Genomic DNA, 13,418 nt, shown 5'->3' on the forward strand with positions numbered 1-13,418 from the left:
GCAGCCCTAGTAATTCTATATTTCTACTGTAATATTCTTAAAGAAGGCTGCCGAATCGTATAACCCTCAGACCCCACAAAACCTGGATCTGCCCCTGTACCGAGTGAGCCTAAGATCCCCAGCCTGACGATCACAAGGTCACCTACTTGGTGTTTTGGGGCCCATATACTGCCTGCCCCCACGCAGCTCCTAGGAATTCCTACTCACTTCATTGGCAGTTACACTGTTGGGGAAATGAAAGCGGCTCTCCTTTCTCAGGACCTCCATTTGGTCTGAGGCCGTGCAGCATCGTGAGATAGCTGCACTAAGACTGTGACTGTTTTGTCCCCTGAAGTTTACCTTGTTCCTGGCCCTTAGATTTGCGTTCTGTGTAAACCTCCCCAGAGACGCACCTCCCTCTTAATTTGGTTTTCTTTTGCTTTAGCCACTAAGGCACAATTAGAAAAAGCCACAGCCCAGAGATCCCAGTTTTGATACATATAAGGATGAAAATCTCTGTAGTTAAGAGTTCTGCCCCGCTCCGCCCTCAGCATGCTGGTGTGTGACTCCAGCCCGTTTTAGGGCTGTGCTGGCGCTAGCGATGGATCCACACCGTTGATGAGTGCACAGGCAGCACCAGCCTGGCACCTCCTGGCTACATAACTAACTTAAAAAGCCACTTGTGCTGGAAAAGCTCCCGGCAGGACCAGTACCCCTACTATTGTTTTCCAGGGCTCTCTCTCTGGGTCATGGCTGTGGCCTGTTCCATCCCCTTATTACTTTCCATTAGTCCTAAGGAAATGGTTTGAAGCCATCATCAGTTTGGCCCACTTGAGCAGACCATCCCAGTCCCATGAACCTCTCTGATAATGGGTCAGGGAGGAGCTCAAAATTCTGACAGAAGCATCATAACAGGTCTTCTCAAGCTCTGCAAGGCCTCAGTGAATGCAACTCGTCACATCTGGTTTCCTTTGGTTTGGGGTGTAGTCGGATCACTCTTCCCAGGGTTTAGCTGATGCTGCCTTGTTTTAAACCTGTTTTTTATCCTGTTTATGAATGAATATCCTGAACTACATTAGTATGCACTGGGAATGAGAATTTGTATGTGACCCTGTGGTGCTGCAAGAACTGTTGCCATAGTTTGAGCTCTCTGTTTGTTGCTGTTTCTCAGCTAGCTTTATCTTGGAAATGCGGAAGATGATTCTAGCACCCAAATACAGAATATTAGTCTTTCGGTAAATTGCCCTTTTTAGGAGAAGCACGACCATGGCAACCTAGGATTACACTGTGCTCTACAATTTGCAAAGGCCCTTTGAAGACCATTCTCAACAGGCTCCATGAGGTAAGAAGTAGGAATCCAACCTCAGTGAGGATCCTAAGGCTTTGAGGGGTGAAATGATTTGCCCAAAATCACCTGACTCAGAAGTGGCAGAGTCAGGACTGGAACCCTGGCCCAACTCTAAACCATAGGCTCTTTCCATGATATAAAGGGCTAGACTGATGGTAGTTAGTTATTAAAATCAGTAAAAGTCTTTTATTAAAGACATGCTAATACTGTAGCTGAAATCGTTTCGTTTCCTTGCTAAGTTACCCGCTGCTGTGGTCAGGTATGTCATCTTGCTGTGTTTGCCATCTCCCACAAGTGAAAGGAACGCTTTTCTTTTTAAAGATTCATCGGTCTGAGTTTTCCGGCCCAGGGGAGGCTCTCTTGCCTTCTCCTCATTCAGTAGTCCTGCACAGGAATGGTGATCTTGCGGATAAATTCGTCATACTTCACTTTGCCATGAGGTTCAATATCTGCTTCCCTGAAAAGATCATCCACTGCAATAAATCACATTAATTTTTCAGTTTGCTTTAGTGTTACGTTATAGGACATCCAGTTGGGGGTTGGGACTCCCTGGAGGTCTTCCCTGAGCGTCTGATTGACTATTCCCGTAGATGAGGAAATAAACCAGTGGAGGGAACAGGACAACCCACCCCCTACCCCTTGGAGACCATGTATCCAATTTTGAGTTCATCAGGCTTTCTGCAGGGGCCAGGGTAGGGGTGTACTGGTAAGGATTCAGTCACTGAAACCATCTTGTGCTTTTTTTTTCCCCTTCAGAAAATGTCTGGCCCCTGGGCCAGTATTTCCAGAAAGCTTTGGCATGAATCTTACCTTCTACAGCCCACCGTCTCAGCCCCCTGCAGAACAGACACCCTCTGTAGCTCCATCCCAGGCCCCCCAGCGCAGTCTTTGGCCTGCCCCTGACCTGCCAGTCTGCCTTCCAACTTGACACCCACCCCACCCCAAGGGGGCTCGGTGACGAGTGGTACCTGCCACCATCACCTCTTTTAAAAAGTGTGCGTTTCGGGGGTGGGGTACTGTAAGAGAAAATATATTCAACTGTGTCTAAGCTCAAAGCCTACAAAAAAACTGCCACTGTTCTCTAATGTTGCTCAAAAAAAGAAAAAACAAAACCAAAACCCCAACCTTTACTGGTTCTGGATCCCTGGGACAAAATACTAGCTTCTCCCAGCAGTTGACAAAAAGAGCCATTTCAGCTTACACTTTTCCACGGTGGCTTCTCAGGACCATCCTCACCCTCTTACAAAACTATCACTGCTCTGTGTTAACTTCCCCAGCCCCAGGCATCCCCAACATAATCCTGGGTAGTTGTTAGAAAATATCCTGTGACTTCCTGCTTAACCATCCTCCTCCAAAAATGTAATTACTGTGCTCTGTGCTTAAGCTGATAGCACTTCTGAGTATTTTCAGAATGTTGAGACTGTAATTTATCTTATTTCATAGAGATGCTTCTACCCACCAACCACTTGGTTAAAACCGTCCCAATGGACAGGTCTAACACCAACCACTGCAGCCTCCAACTGTCCAGAAGAGGGTCAGCTGGAGTCTGATGATGCCTTCTGGGTAGAACGGCGGTTCCCTGTGAACCCACAAAGAACCAGGTCGCAAAGGAGGCCTCCCTCCCAGCCATCTCAGCAGCTCCAAGGATGCTTCTGTAGTAAAACTGAAGCTTTTTCTTTCAATCAATCACTGAGGGTAAGGGAGTCTTACTTCTAGTATCATCTTTCCTTCTCCCACAGCCAGAGGAAGGGACATCAGTCTCTGTCTGGGTGACATTGTCAGTTTCTTTGAAATGTTTCTTTACTGGTTAAACAAATGAGAGATATGTTTGAGTTTGGGGGCCATGGTATTGCTTTAGAGATCATTAACCGTAAGAATAAGGCCCCTGCTGGCCCTCTGCTAACAAACACTCCACTTGGTACATAAAAGCCCATGCAGTGTCCTCAGAACCGGGGAGGGAAGGAGAGCCCGTGTTTCCCTGTTCGCATTAAAACAGACACAATGAAAGACGAGATCGTGATAGCTCCCGGCCTGAAAAAGCGGGGGAAGCTCCATCTGCCTTCTGTAGAGCTATTTTTACATGCTTTGCGCTGTGCCTTTGTGACTGCAGATAAAATCTCAGCAGACTGCTTTATAGAATGTTAGCTCTTGGAGGGACCTGAGGGATTGTCTGTTGTAACCTCATTTCCCAACGAGGAAACTGAGGAGGGTGAGAGAGGTTAAGAAACTCACCTGAGGTCCCCCAGAATGAGGGGGAGCTAGGATTCAAGTCTGTTTGTTGTGATTTAACCAAAGGCTAAAGGCCCATCACTACTGAAGCCTTTTTCCTCCTGCCTCAATCACAGGCAGTGGCCCAGCGGCCTAACTAGAAATCCCAGCCTCTGGGGTTGGTGGGTGTGGACTCTGGTAGCAACCTGGCATGGCTGCCATGGCTGGACCGAGGGGCCCACCAGGCAGACTGGGAGAACACCTGCAAAGGGCCCAACATTGGAGTCACCCTTACCATGGACATCAGGCTTTCCTAGAAGACCCAAGCCTCTCATCCTCTCTGAGGTAGGAAGGCAGGGAAGGTAGGAGTCAAAGACCACCACGGACACCCCTTCTGGAAAAGCTCTTAGAGCTGGCTGAGTCGTGGGGAAAGGGAGCAAAGTAACATCTCAATTTAGAAACTTGGCAGCAGTAGCAGCTTCAGAAGACAGCTGTGGTGAGAGGAAAGAGCCTGAGAGGGGCTGGGGGGCGGGGGTCCAAGTGTCTAATAGTCCTGCATGTAGCTCCCAGCTCTGTTACTCACAAGCCACTCACTGCACCTGTTTAATCAGTATGAGGGGGACACTAGTGCTCCCAGAGCTGTCATAATCACTAAATGAAGGCCCACAGTGAAAGTTTAGAACACAGTGTGATGCCCAAGTAGATCATAACTGGGTTTCCCCAAGCCGTCCCTTCGCCCTGGCTAATTTCTCCTGCCACCCACAGCGTCCCTAGTTCTTTTCTGGGATCCAATCCAGAGTTCACTAAGCTCAACATCTAGTTACAACCTTCTGGGGCATCCACCAAATGCAATGCCTGCATAACCCAGGTGGCATGGATTGGGCTTTTGTGTCCTTCCCCCAACCCCTTAATCACCTCGTGCTGTTGGGAAAGAGGGACCCAGGCCATTACCTTCTTTATGGGTGAGCTTCTCTCCCAGTTTCATGAGTTTTGACCGCAGTTCAGACGCCATGATGTAGCCTTTCTTCTCCTTGTCCGCCATCAACATGGCCAAAAGAATTTCCTTCTCTGGGTCCTCTTGTTTTATTTGCATGTGCATAATGGTCAGGAAAGTAGAGAAATCCAGCTCTCCATTTCTGTCTAGGAAACCCCCAAACACAGCGGAGTGAGCAAGGAGGAAAAGGCTTCTCTTGAGGAAGGCAGCTGGGTTCCTGCCTTCATGGCCAGCTCAAGGGCCACCTAACTCAGGAAGCACCATGATGGAGGCAGTGGTCATGGGGAAGAGGATGCAGCCTGTCCTGCTGAGTTCCCACCATGGATATGCCTCATTTAATCCTCCCAACAACCCCTTAGTGACTGGTTATCGCATTTTGCCCACTAAGGAGACAGAAGCTCAGAGCGAAGAGTCACCTCAGAGCAGTGGCAGGACTAGGATGAAGCACTGCCTCCTCTATCCCCTTCTGGATGCTTCTCTCCTGCCCTGAACTGGAGGGAAGTGCACCAACATGTCTATCCCCCCTTTTGGCAGCCACTGTAACACATTTACAAAGATAGATGACCCCCACCTGGGGCCTCAAGCCTCTGTCCCACCAGGCTGTTCACCTCACTGCAGCCTCACTACTTCCCTCACTGCAGCTTCCACCCCAGTCCCTCCAGCCCACACCCTTCCTCCAGGCATGCCTGGGGACCTCAGCCCAGGCCCTGGCTGGGCTACAACTGCAGGAAGTCAGAACTGCCTCTGACCACAGCTTCCTGTTTGCAGGAGACAGAAACCAAAGGAAACCACCACCCGTTCGGAGATGGAAGCAGCAGATCTCAGTTGCTAAGTGCCCCATCACTGGGCTTGAGGCCTTCAGAGGCCCACCCCCAGGCCCAGGCTGGCCTCAGGACGGGCTCCCAGTGCTACTTCAGGCACCCTCGGATGGGACCTCAGGTTAACGCTAGCAGATGGTGGGAACCCATCTGAGAGATGAAGAAACTGAGGTCCAGATGGGCTCTTGAGCATGTGTTCTTTCCAGGCCGCCCTTCTCTCCTTCCTGAGTGTCCAGCCACCAATGCAAACAGCCATCCTGGCCTCTGACATCCCTCCCTCTTTTTCTTTAAAAAATAAAAACCCAGCAACAACCAAAAAAAACTTGTTTTTGGTTATGAAAAGTCCCATATGTTTCCATTGTCAAAAACAGAGGAAACAAGGAGAATGAAAATCCCATAATCGCATCACCAGAGAACCATTTGGAGATCAGAATTGGGTTCCAAGCCTGATTCCACCATTGGCGTAAGCACTTGGGGAAGTTACCTAATGGGCTCTGAATCTTGATCTTTGTCTGTAAAACCCGGATTAGGATAGTGCCCTCCTTCATTGGGTTGTTGAGCTAAGCACATGACAAATAGTTAAGGGACATTGTTCTATCAAAACAACTTTGGGATCACTTAGCACTGTCTGGGCTGCAGGTGTGTGATAACCTTGTGGGAATGCCTAGATCCCTTGGTCCTCTGGGATGGGGGTGTCACCGGTTGCTGTGAGGATTCAAGGAAGCCCGAGTGATACACAGCACCCAGCCAGTAGCTCCAGCTGCAACCTACCCCTCAAACTTCTGAGCTGTTTACACCCCATCATCTGCACCTGCTTGCCGGGCCCTCCCCAGGACCACAGCTGTGGGGCTCAGGGCCCACCCTCAGCCCAGACTCCTCCTTCCCTGGCAACTGACCCGGCCCAGCCAACTCACCTATCCCGTGAGTCTGCAGGTGCCGCTGCACCTCCCCCGGCGTCGGGCTGGCCCCCAGGCACCTCATCACCATCAGGAGGTCAGTGGCTTTCATCTTCCCCCGCTGCTGCTTGTCGTACAGGGAGAAGCATTCCTTGTACTCTGCCAAAGCCCAGAAAGGAGAATCAGGAGCCGCCTTTCACCCTCCACCCCGCCTCTCTGTCCTCTCCCCCCTCTTTCTGCCCCTCCCCTCCCTTTTGCCTGCTCCCCTCTCCTCTTTCCCTCCTAGAGTGGCCAGACAGCAAAGAAAAAGACAGGGCTGCCAGGGTAAACCGAACTTCCGATATTCTAAAAAATGTATTCATTGTTTAAGTCGATCCCAAGTTTTGCATGGGACATACTTATAAAGATATTTGTTGTTTATCTGAAATTTACATTTAACTAGGTGTCCTGTTTCATCTGCCAACCCTCTCCCCTCCCTCTCCTGACTTCCCTTCTGCCTCCTCCCTCTCACCCTCCCTGCTCCCTTCCTCAGTCGACTAAAACCAGAGGAAAGCTCTCTCACCCTCCAGGGCCAGCCCAGGGAGACCAGGAGCTCACAGCAGGGCACCAGACTCCCAGGGGACCTTGGCAAAGGCAGCTTATGTGGGAAACAGAGCCAATAATGCCTCGGGGCTACGGGTCCTCCTTTCTGGGAAGGACCAGAAATCCCCTCTGGGCAGGCCTGGCAGAGAGGCTCTCATATGTGATGACAATAATCACAACTGTGGGCACTTCTGAGCCTACTGCTCCAGCTGCTGGCCTCCAGGCTGCTGAACTCTGACACAGGCCCTGGCCCCCTTCAAGACTTCAAGAGGCGCTGCCAGGAAGTCGTCCCAGGCTCTGCTGCTGCTCTCCCGAAACCCTCTCTACCCTGCTGGGGGCCAAGTAGCCTCCAGATCCACAGCCCCCCCAGGCCCAGCAGAACCGACCCCCACCTGCATCTCCCCCGACCCCCAAGCCCTGGAGGCACAGTGAGGCCAGCCGTGAGCTTGGGAAGATCAGGGGCCCCTCATAGAGGTTCTGACCACGGGCTGTGGGTAGGGCTCTCATCAGAATTGGTCAAAACTCCCCTCTCGTCCAGTCCCTGGGGCCCACAGGGTAGAGCTCCTGGCTTGAGCCCTGCTTGGGAGCGTGCAGGGCCCTGTGCTGTCCTCAGCACCCTGCTCTCTCCTGCTTCCCACACCCAGCTGGTTCCTCAGAGGCCTAGACCAGTGGCTCCTGAGCTGATAACAAAACCAGCAACCACAGCTCCCGCTACTAGCACTTGCCCCCCAGGCCCTTGTGTAATCCTCACTGTGACCCTGTGGGGGTGGTACCTTCGTTGTTCCCATGGTGCAGGTGGGGCGGAAGGCTGGAGCAGCAGAAGACTCACAGTGGGCAGCCTGCTCTGCCCCGGAGACCACACTGGATCTCCACTCCTGGGCAGAAGCCACCAGAGGGCAGCAGAGCAGGAGAGAGAGCAAAAGGAAGCCCAGGCCTAGGGCCCTTTCATGGTCCCTCCTTAAGGCCTCTCCTGGCAGGAGGATTTCAGGGAGGTTGCTAACCAAAGGCAGGCCAGGCAGTGGGGTTTAGAGACAATTAGCTGCTTTTGTGCCTGTGGAGAGGTTGAATGGGAACTTTCCACCCTTTCAGAACTTTGCAGAGCCTGAGCTTCGGAGGGGCAGACCACCAACAGGACCTGGTGGCAGGGGCTGGAGTGGCCCAGGGGAAGCAGGGCCAGAGCCTGGCCTAACCCCACCTTTGGTTCCTGCAAAACCTAATTTCCTCCAAGAAGGCCCAGTGCCAGTGGGGATGGGGGAAGAGAGAGGGCCACCATGTGTGCAGGGCTTAAACTCAGCTCTCCCCTTCCCCCTCCTGGGGACCGCTCTTGGCCACCCACCTTGTCTTCTGTCTGGTTTGTCTTCTGTCTCTCTGCACGAGGGGTGGGCCCGCTGCCTTCCTGAGACCTCATCCTATGACAGTTGACCATCTTCCGACAGTGGCCAGGTGGGGACATCACATTCTTGGGGCCTGGAATCCACCAGGCTCTACAGGGGGGAACATTGCCCCCTACCCCCATGCCCTGCACCACGGGGGCCCGTGGTCCCTGATATCAGCAGGGCTAGGGTCAAATGGGGGCCCACCTCCTCAGTTACATATGTGTTCTGTCTTCCTACCTTTAGATACCTGGGAGTCTGGCTCTGAACTTGGAGTTCTGCGCTGGAACAACAGGGCTCTTCTCCTCCCCCCCTGCCCCGCCCCACCCCCCCCAGACCTCCATACCTCCATACCTCCTTCCTCTCCCTGCCTGGCTCTCCTTCTGTTAGGCCAGCCGGCCATCCAACATCCTGTTTATGTTACTACTTTCCTGTTGTCGTCCCCCGCCCGCCCGCCATCCCTGCAAGGTGAACCCTGTGAGCACAGGAATTTGGGGCTATTATGTGCACTGCTATATTTTTAATGCCTAGATTTGGGCTGGCACAAAGAAAGGACTCATACTGTTGAATGAAAGAACAAATTGGGTTAAATAAATTGAATTAAAAATCCCCTTTAGGTTTTCCCTTTGAAAATACAAATACCCCAAGGCAAAAAATAATCCTCCCCAGGGCCTAGGATAACACCAGTTGTATGCTCGGAATGTAACAACCGGCTCTGATGATATATGTACATAGTTTAAGTTTTATAGACTTGAGGATGTGCAGCACACAATTTACAACTCATAAAATATACTCGATTATAAATTCCATCTAGCCAATTGACTATCACGGTGAGTTTTGACAGCTCTTGTAGCCATTGCCAACCTACAGTTTTGATTTAACCATTAAGTGAGGTAGGCTGCATGCCAATGAATGCTACTCTTTTCCCAATGACTATACTATCATTACATCTGATAAGTGATCTATTAAACTACTTCTCGGCCTTTGTGCAAATTATATTCATTAAACTGAAATCTTTGAAATCTTCAGCACTATTGACTGCAAGAGATTTTTTTTATATATATATAAATTTATTTTAGGCTGCATTGGGTCTTTGTTGCTGCGCGCGGGCTTTCTCTAGTTGCAGCGAGTGGGGGCTACTGTTTGTTGTGGTGCACAAGCCTCTCATTAAGGTGGCTTCTCCAGTGGAGCAAGGGCTCTAGGTACGCGGGCTTCAGTAGTTGTGGCTCACAGGCTCTAGAGCACAGGCTCAGTAGTTGTGGTGCATGGGCTTAGTTGCTCCGCGGCATGTGGGATCTTCCCGCACCAGGGTCCGAACCCATGTCCCCTGCATTGGCAGGCAGATTCTTAACCACTGCGCCACCAGGGAAGCCCCAAGAGATATCTTTTTAAAATGTTTATACAGATGGAGGGATTGGAGCATTCTTTCATCTTCCATTATTTAATAATGGCTGATTTTACCAACCAGCTCACAAATTTCTTAAAACTGTACCATCTGGCTCACACTAGCAAGAGCAAGCTGGCCCCAGCGTACGTCTGGGTGACACCCAGGCCCAGTGTCAGGCACATGGCTGACATATGCTGTGTCTCTCACAGCAGCCTAGTGAGGCAGTGTCATTAGCCCCACTTCACAGATGAGACAACTGAGGCTCAGAGGTGACTGGACCCCAGGTCCACTGCCTCCAAGGTCCCTGGTCTTCCCACTCCAGTCTTTCATTCATTAACGTTTGTGGTCACTTTCTTTGTGTCAGACATTAACATACAAAGGAGAACTTACCTTATTCCCTTCTGGGAGGTTCAGAGGCCCCAGAGGGAGGGTGAGCCTCAGAGCCAGGTGTTGGTTGGGGGAGGCTGAGGCTGACAGCTGGACTCCAGCCCTGAGACTCCTCAAGTCTTGCCTCAAGACCTGGGCAAGAGGGGCCCCCGCCCTGGGCCTTGTGTTTTAAGAGTCCCTGCTCTGTTCCCCCTCGTGGGGTAAGGATATCAAGGGGTCTGTAGGGAGGTGCCTACAACCCACCCACCCACTCTCCCTTATAGACCAAGCTCCTGGTACACAGAACTCTGGAATCCCTGCCTAGGTAACTCTCAGTTCATCTCCCTACTTGAGCTCGGATGGGCCTCCCCAGCCAGGTCTGGGCCCCTGAGTTCTGTGTAACCCAACCCTGTTGGCTTGGCCTTGTGGAAACAGAACCATGCACTGCGGGAAACTGAAGCCTGCTTGGGGACCAGCAGGTCAGGGGACTCCAGGAACAAAGTGCTCCAAACACCAAGACTAGGCTTGCTGTCAGGACAGAAGGGACCTCAGAGACCACCTAAGCTGACCTTCCCCCCTTTACAGATGGGGAGACTGAGGCCCAGAGCGTAGAAGCATCCTGCCTGAGTGTGCAAACCTGGGCTCTTTTCTCTTTCTCAGCCAGTTACAAAGCCCCCTCCTTTGGTTGGGTCCTCAGCCACAGCCGTGTCTCTCTGTCCATTCCCTTTCCCTCTCCTTTCCCAAATCCAGCTATCAAGTTCTGGGGGAAAACCCAGTGAGCTCCCTCTCCTATCACTCCCTCTTGTAAATCACACCGACAGGTGTGACACCAATATCTCTTACCTCCGAGCTTTGCCCCCCACCTGCACCTCCAACCCAGCCCTTCCCTGCAGTGGCCGGCCCCTTGCCTGTGGGTGGGCCCAGCTCTCCCACCAACCTCCTTCCCTCCCACTAACAAAAAATGAGCAGAGCAAATTGCCTAACGAGACCCACATTTTGCTGTGAGTTGCTAATGAAAGAACAAACCAAACCTACCATTAATTTGGTCCTGGGAAAGAAACTTGGCCTGCAGCAGAGAGAGGAGAACAGTCAGGGAGGGACTCCACAAAAGCCCCCCGGCCACCCCAGCCCAGGACAGCTCGACAGGGCCACACAGACCCTCACTCACCATCGCGGGGCCTCCGGTTGCCACCCGTGCGCTCGCTGCTCCCAGAACCGCCTTCCTGTTCCCCTTCCTCCCGGCTTCAAGTCGAAAGTCCGCCAAGCTGGGTGGAGGCCCGGGTTATAAATCCACGGCTGCCATGGAGACCAGGCCCAACGCCAGGGGTCAGATTCCAGCTTCCCGTGCACTGCTGATGCCCGGCCTGCCTGGGCTAGTGGCAGGTTGGATTCTGAGAGACCGGGGCTGCACGAGGGCTTCCCCAGCACTCAGTCTTGCATCAGGAGGCTGAAGCTCTGTAGCCAGAGGACAAACGCTGCTGTTTCTCCCTGGGAGCCCTCTGTGGACACTAAGAAGGGGTGACACACAGAAAGGGGGTCCCTGGCCCTGCCTCCGGGGGTCTTTCCTCTCTCTCTCCGGGGACTAAGCTGGGGGCTGACAGGCTCCTCCTAGGTGTCGGGCACTTTGCACACCGCCTTACTTAAGGCTCATCACACACCACCTTGCAGGTGGAAGGAAACCCCACTGTGACAGCACAGCCGCCTCCACTGCCAGAGCCTTGGGATGCCTTATGCAGAAGGGACACAGCCACTGTTGCTCTAAGGCCCCTCTGCTGAGTGACTTTGGCGTGTCACTTCACTGCTCTGTGCCTCAGTGTCCTGGCCGGGCCTCGTCACACGGCTGTCGATGGTCAAATGGCTGGTGCCCCGTCAGTTCTCGGCATGTGTGTCAGTTCTCTCCCCTCCTTCTGGTGTGGGGGGGTGTGGTTTGGGGTGGGGATGCAGTAGATGCCTGCGTTGCGGTCTCCGGCCACACCACAGGCTGCCCAGGGGCTCAGAGGGAGGCCGCTTAAGTGACTTTCCCGGCCGGGAAGTCTCCCCCCTTTTCTTCCTTTCCCTCCTCTCCCCACCGCAGCCCCCACCCCTTCCAGCAGAAGCTGCTGACTCTCCCCACTTCTCAGTGGTTTGTGCTGCCCCCCACCCCTCCCCACACCCACCGAGGAAGTGAGGGGGCTGGTTCCCTGGAGATACAGTGCTGGGCACAGCTGGGTTCTCCCCGTTCTTCTCCCAGACACCTGTTATATCCCTTGTCCACGGCTGACGGCTGTCCTGCCTGTGGGCTCCGACTCCAAGGTCCAGCCACTTTGTCAGGACCGACACATACGGCTGCACATGTTGTGCACTGCACGAGAGCTCCCGGACCAGGGACAAGTGGGTCCTAGAAAGGGGCTGCACGTGCGCAGAGGGATGCGTTGGTAATTGGCACATGGACAGCTGGGGCCCTCCTTTGTCCCTTGACCACCTCCATGTGGAAGGTTCTCTTTTCCTCCACTTCGTGTCTCCCGAGTCACCTATTCACACCCGTTTCTAGACCCAGAGAATTTCAGCTGGAGGATTCACACTCTTCCCCGTTGGGCTGAGTAGAGGAGACACTGGAGGGAGGCAGGAGAGGAGGGGAACTTCTCACTGACAGCCTCACGGGAGAAGAGGAGACGGGACGTCAGGTGGGGGCTTGGAAGGGTGGGGAGCACAGAGCAGAGGCCTGTGGGGAAGGCCGGCAGGGCCTGGCCAAGTGCTTACTCGGAATCACCCTGTGTCTGGAAAGGGTCCCTTGGAGGAGACATGACTGTTGGGCCTTGTAGTAGCCCAGCCTCGAGACCAAAAAGCCCAGAGGCAGCAACAGAGATGACAATTTGTTGGACAGGGGATCTTACGTGTCCAAAACAACATCCTGCAGCGACTCCCCACTCTGGATGGAAGGTGGCAGGCAGGACACGGCAGCAGTGTTCACTACTCCAGGGGAAGAGGCGGCTACCAGTTACAGGGGGAATTGGCTTCAGGTGGGCTCCTCAGTTACCAGGCAAACCAGCAGCTGGGGCAGGGGCAAGCACATAGGTAGGTAGTGGTTACTGATTAGGGCCTATGATTAAGAGGATTGGATGGTCATGGGAGTGAAGCAGGGCCTGGTCGAGCTGGGGATGTACAGAGAGCAAGAGAACAGCCATCTTGAACGGCCTGACCATACACTCCACCCCTACACACCCTATATGACCCTTACCATCTTGGTCTGACCCTCTTCCGCCATATCCCTGGGGTCAGGTATGCAGAGGGCACTGCAACCAAATACCACAAAGGCAACAGAGCCAACAGCTGCTAAGGAGTATCAAGAGGCCAAGAGGTGGGCAGACTTTGCAGCCAGGCGCTTATCGGGTCAACTTTTCATGGAAGTCCAGAGGAGGATGACGATAGCATCTCGCTGTAGACCCAGCAGTCAGACTTACCAATGGCGAGGCCACCACTGCTGTCCA

General features: G+C 53.0%; 1 protein-coding gene across 1 annotated transcript; it reads right to left on the reverse strand.

Annotated features, from left to right (window-relative positions):
- Window positions 1–1,543: 1,543 nt before the first annotated feature.
- On the reverse strand, window positions 1,544–11,254 carry CALML4 (calmodulin like 4; the record flags this gene model as incomplete). The annotated part of the gene is given in 6 exon segments (XM_082649338.1): window positions 1,544–1,800; window positions 4,487–4,675; window positions 6,262–6,402; window positions 10,987–11,017; window positions 11,120–11,233; window positions 11,237–11,254. Coding segments are annotated over 6 exon segments (591 nt in total). The 3' UTR covers window positions 1,544–1,702.
- Between the last annotated feature and the right edge of the window lie 2,164 nt (window positions 11,255–13,418).

The sequence above is a fragment of the Grampus griseus genome (genome assembly GCF_964374135.1).
Source record: "Grampus griseus genome assembly, chromosome: 2".
Lineage (NCBI taxonomy): Eukaryota > Metazoa > Chordata > Mammalia > Artiodactyla > Delphinidae > Grampus > Grampus griseus.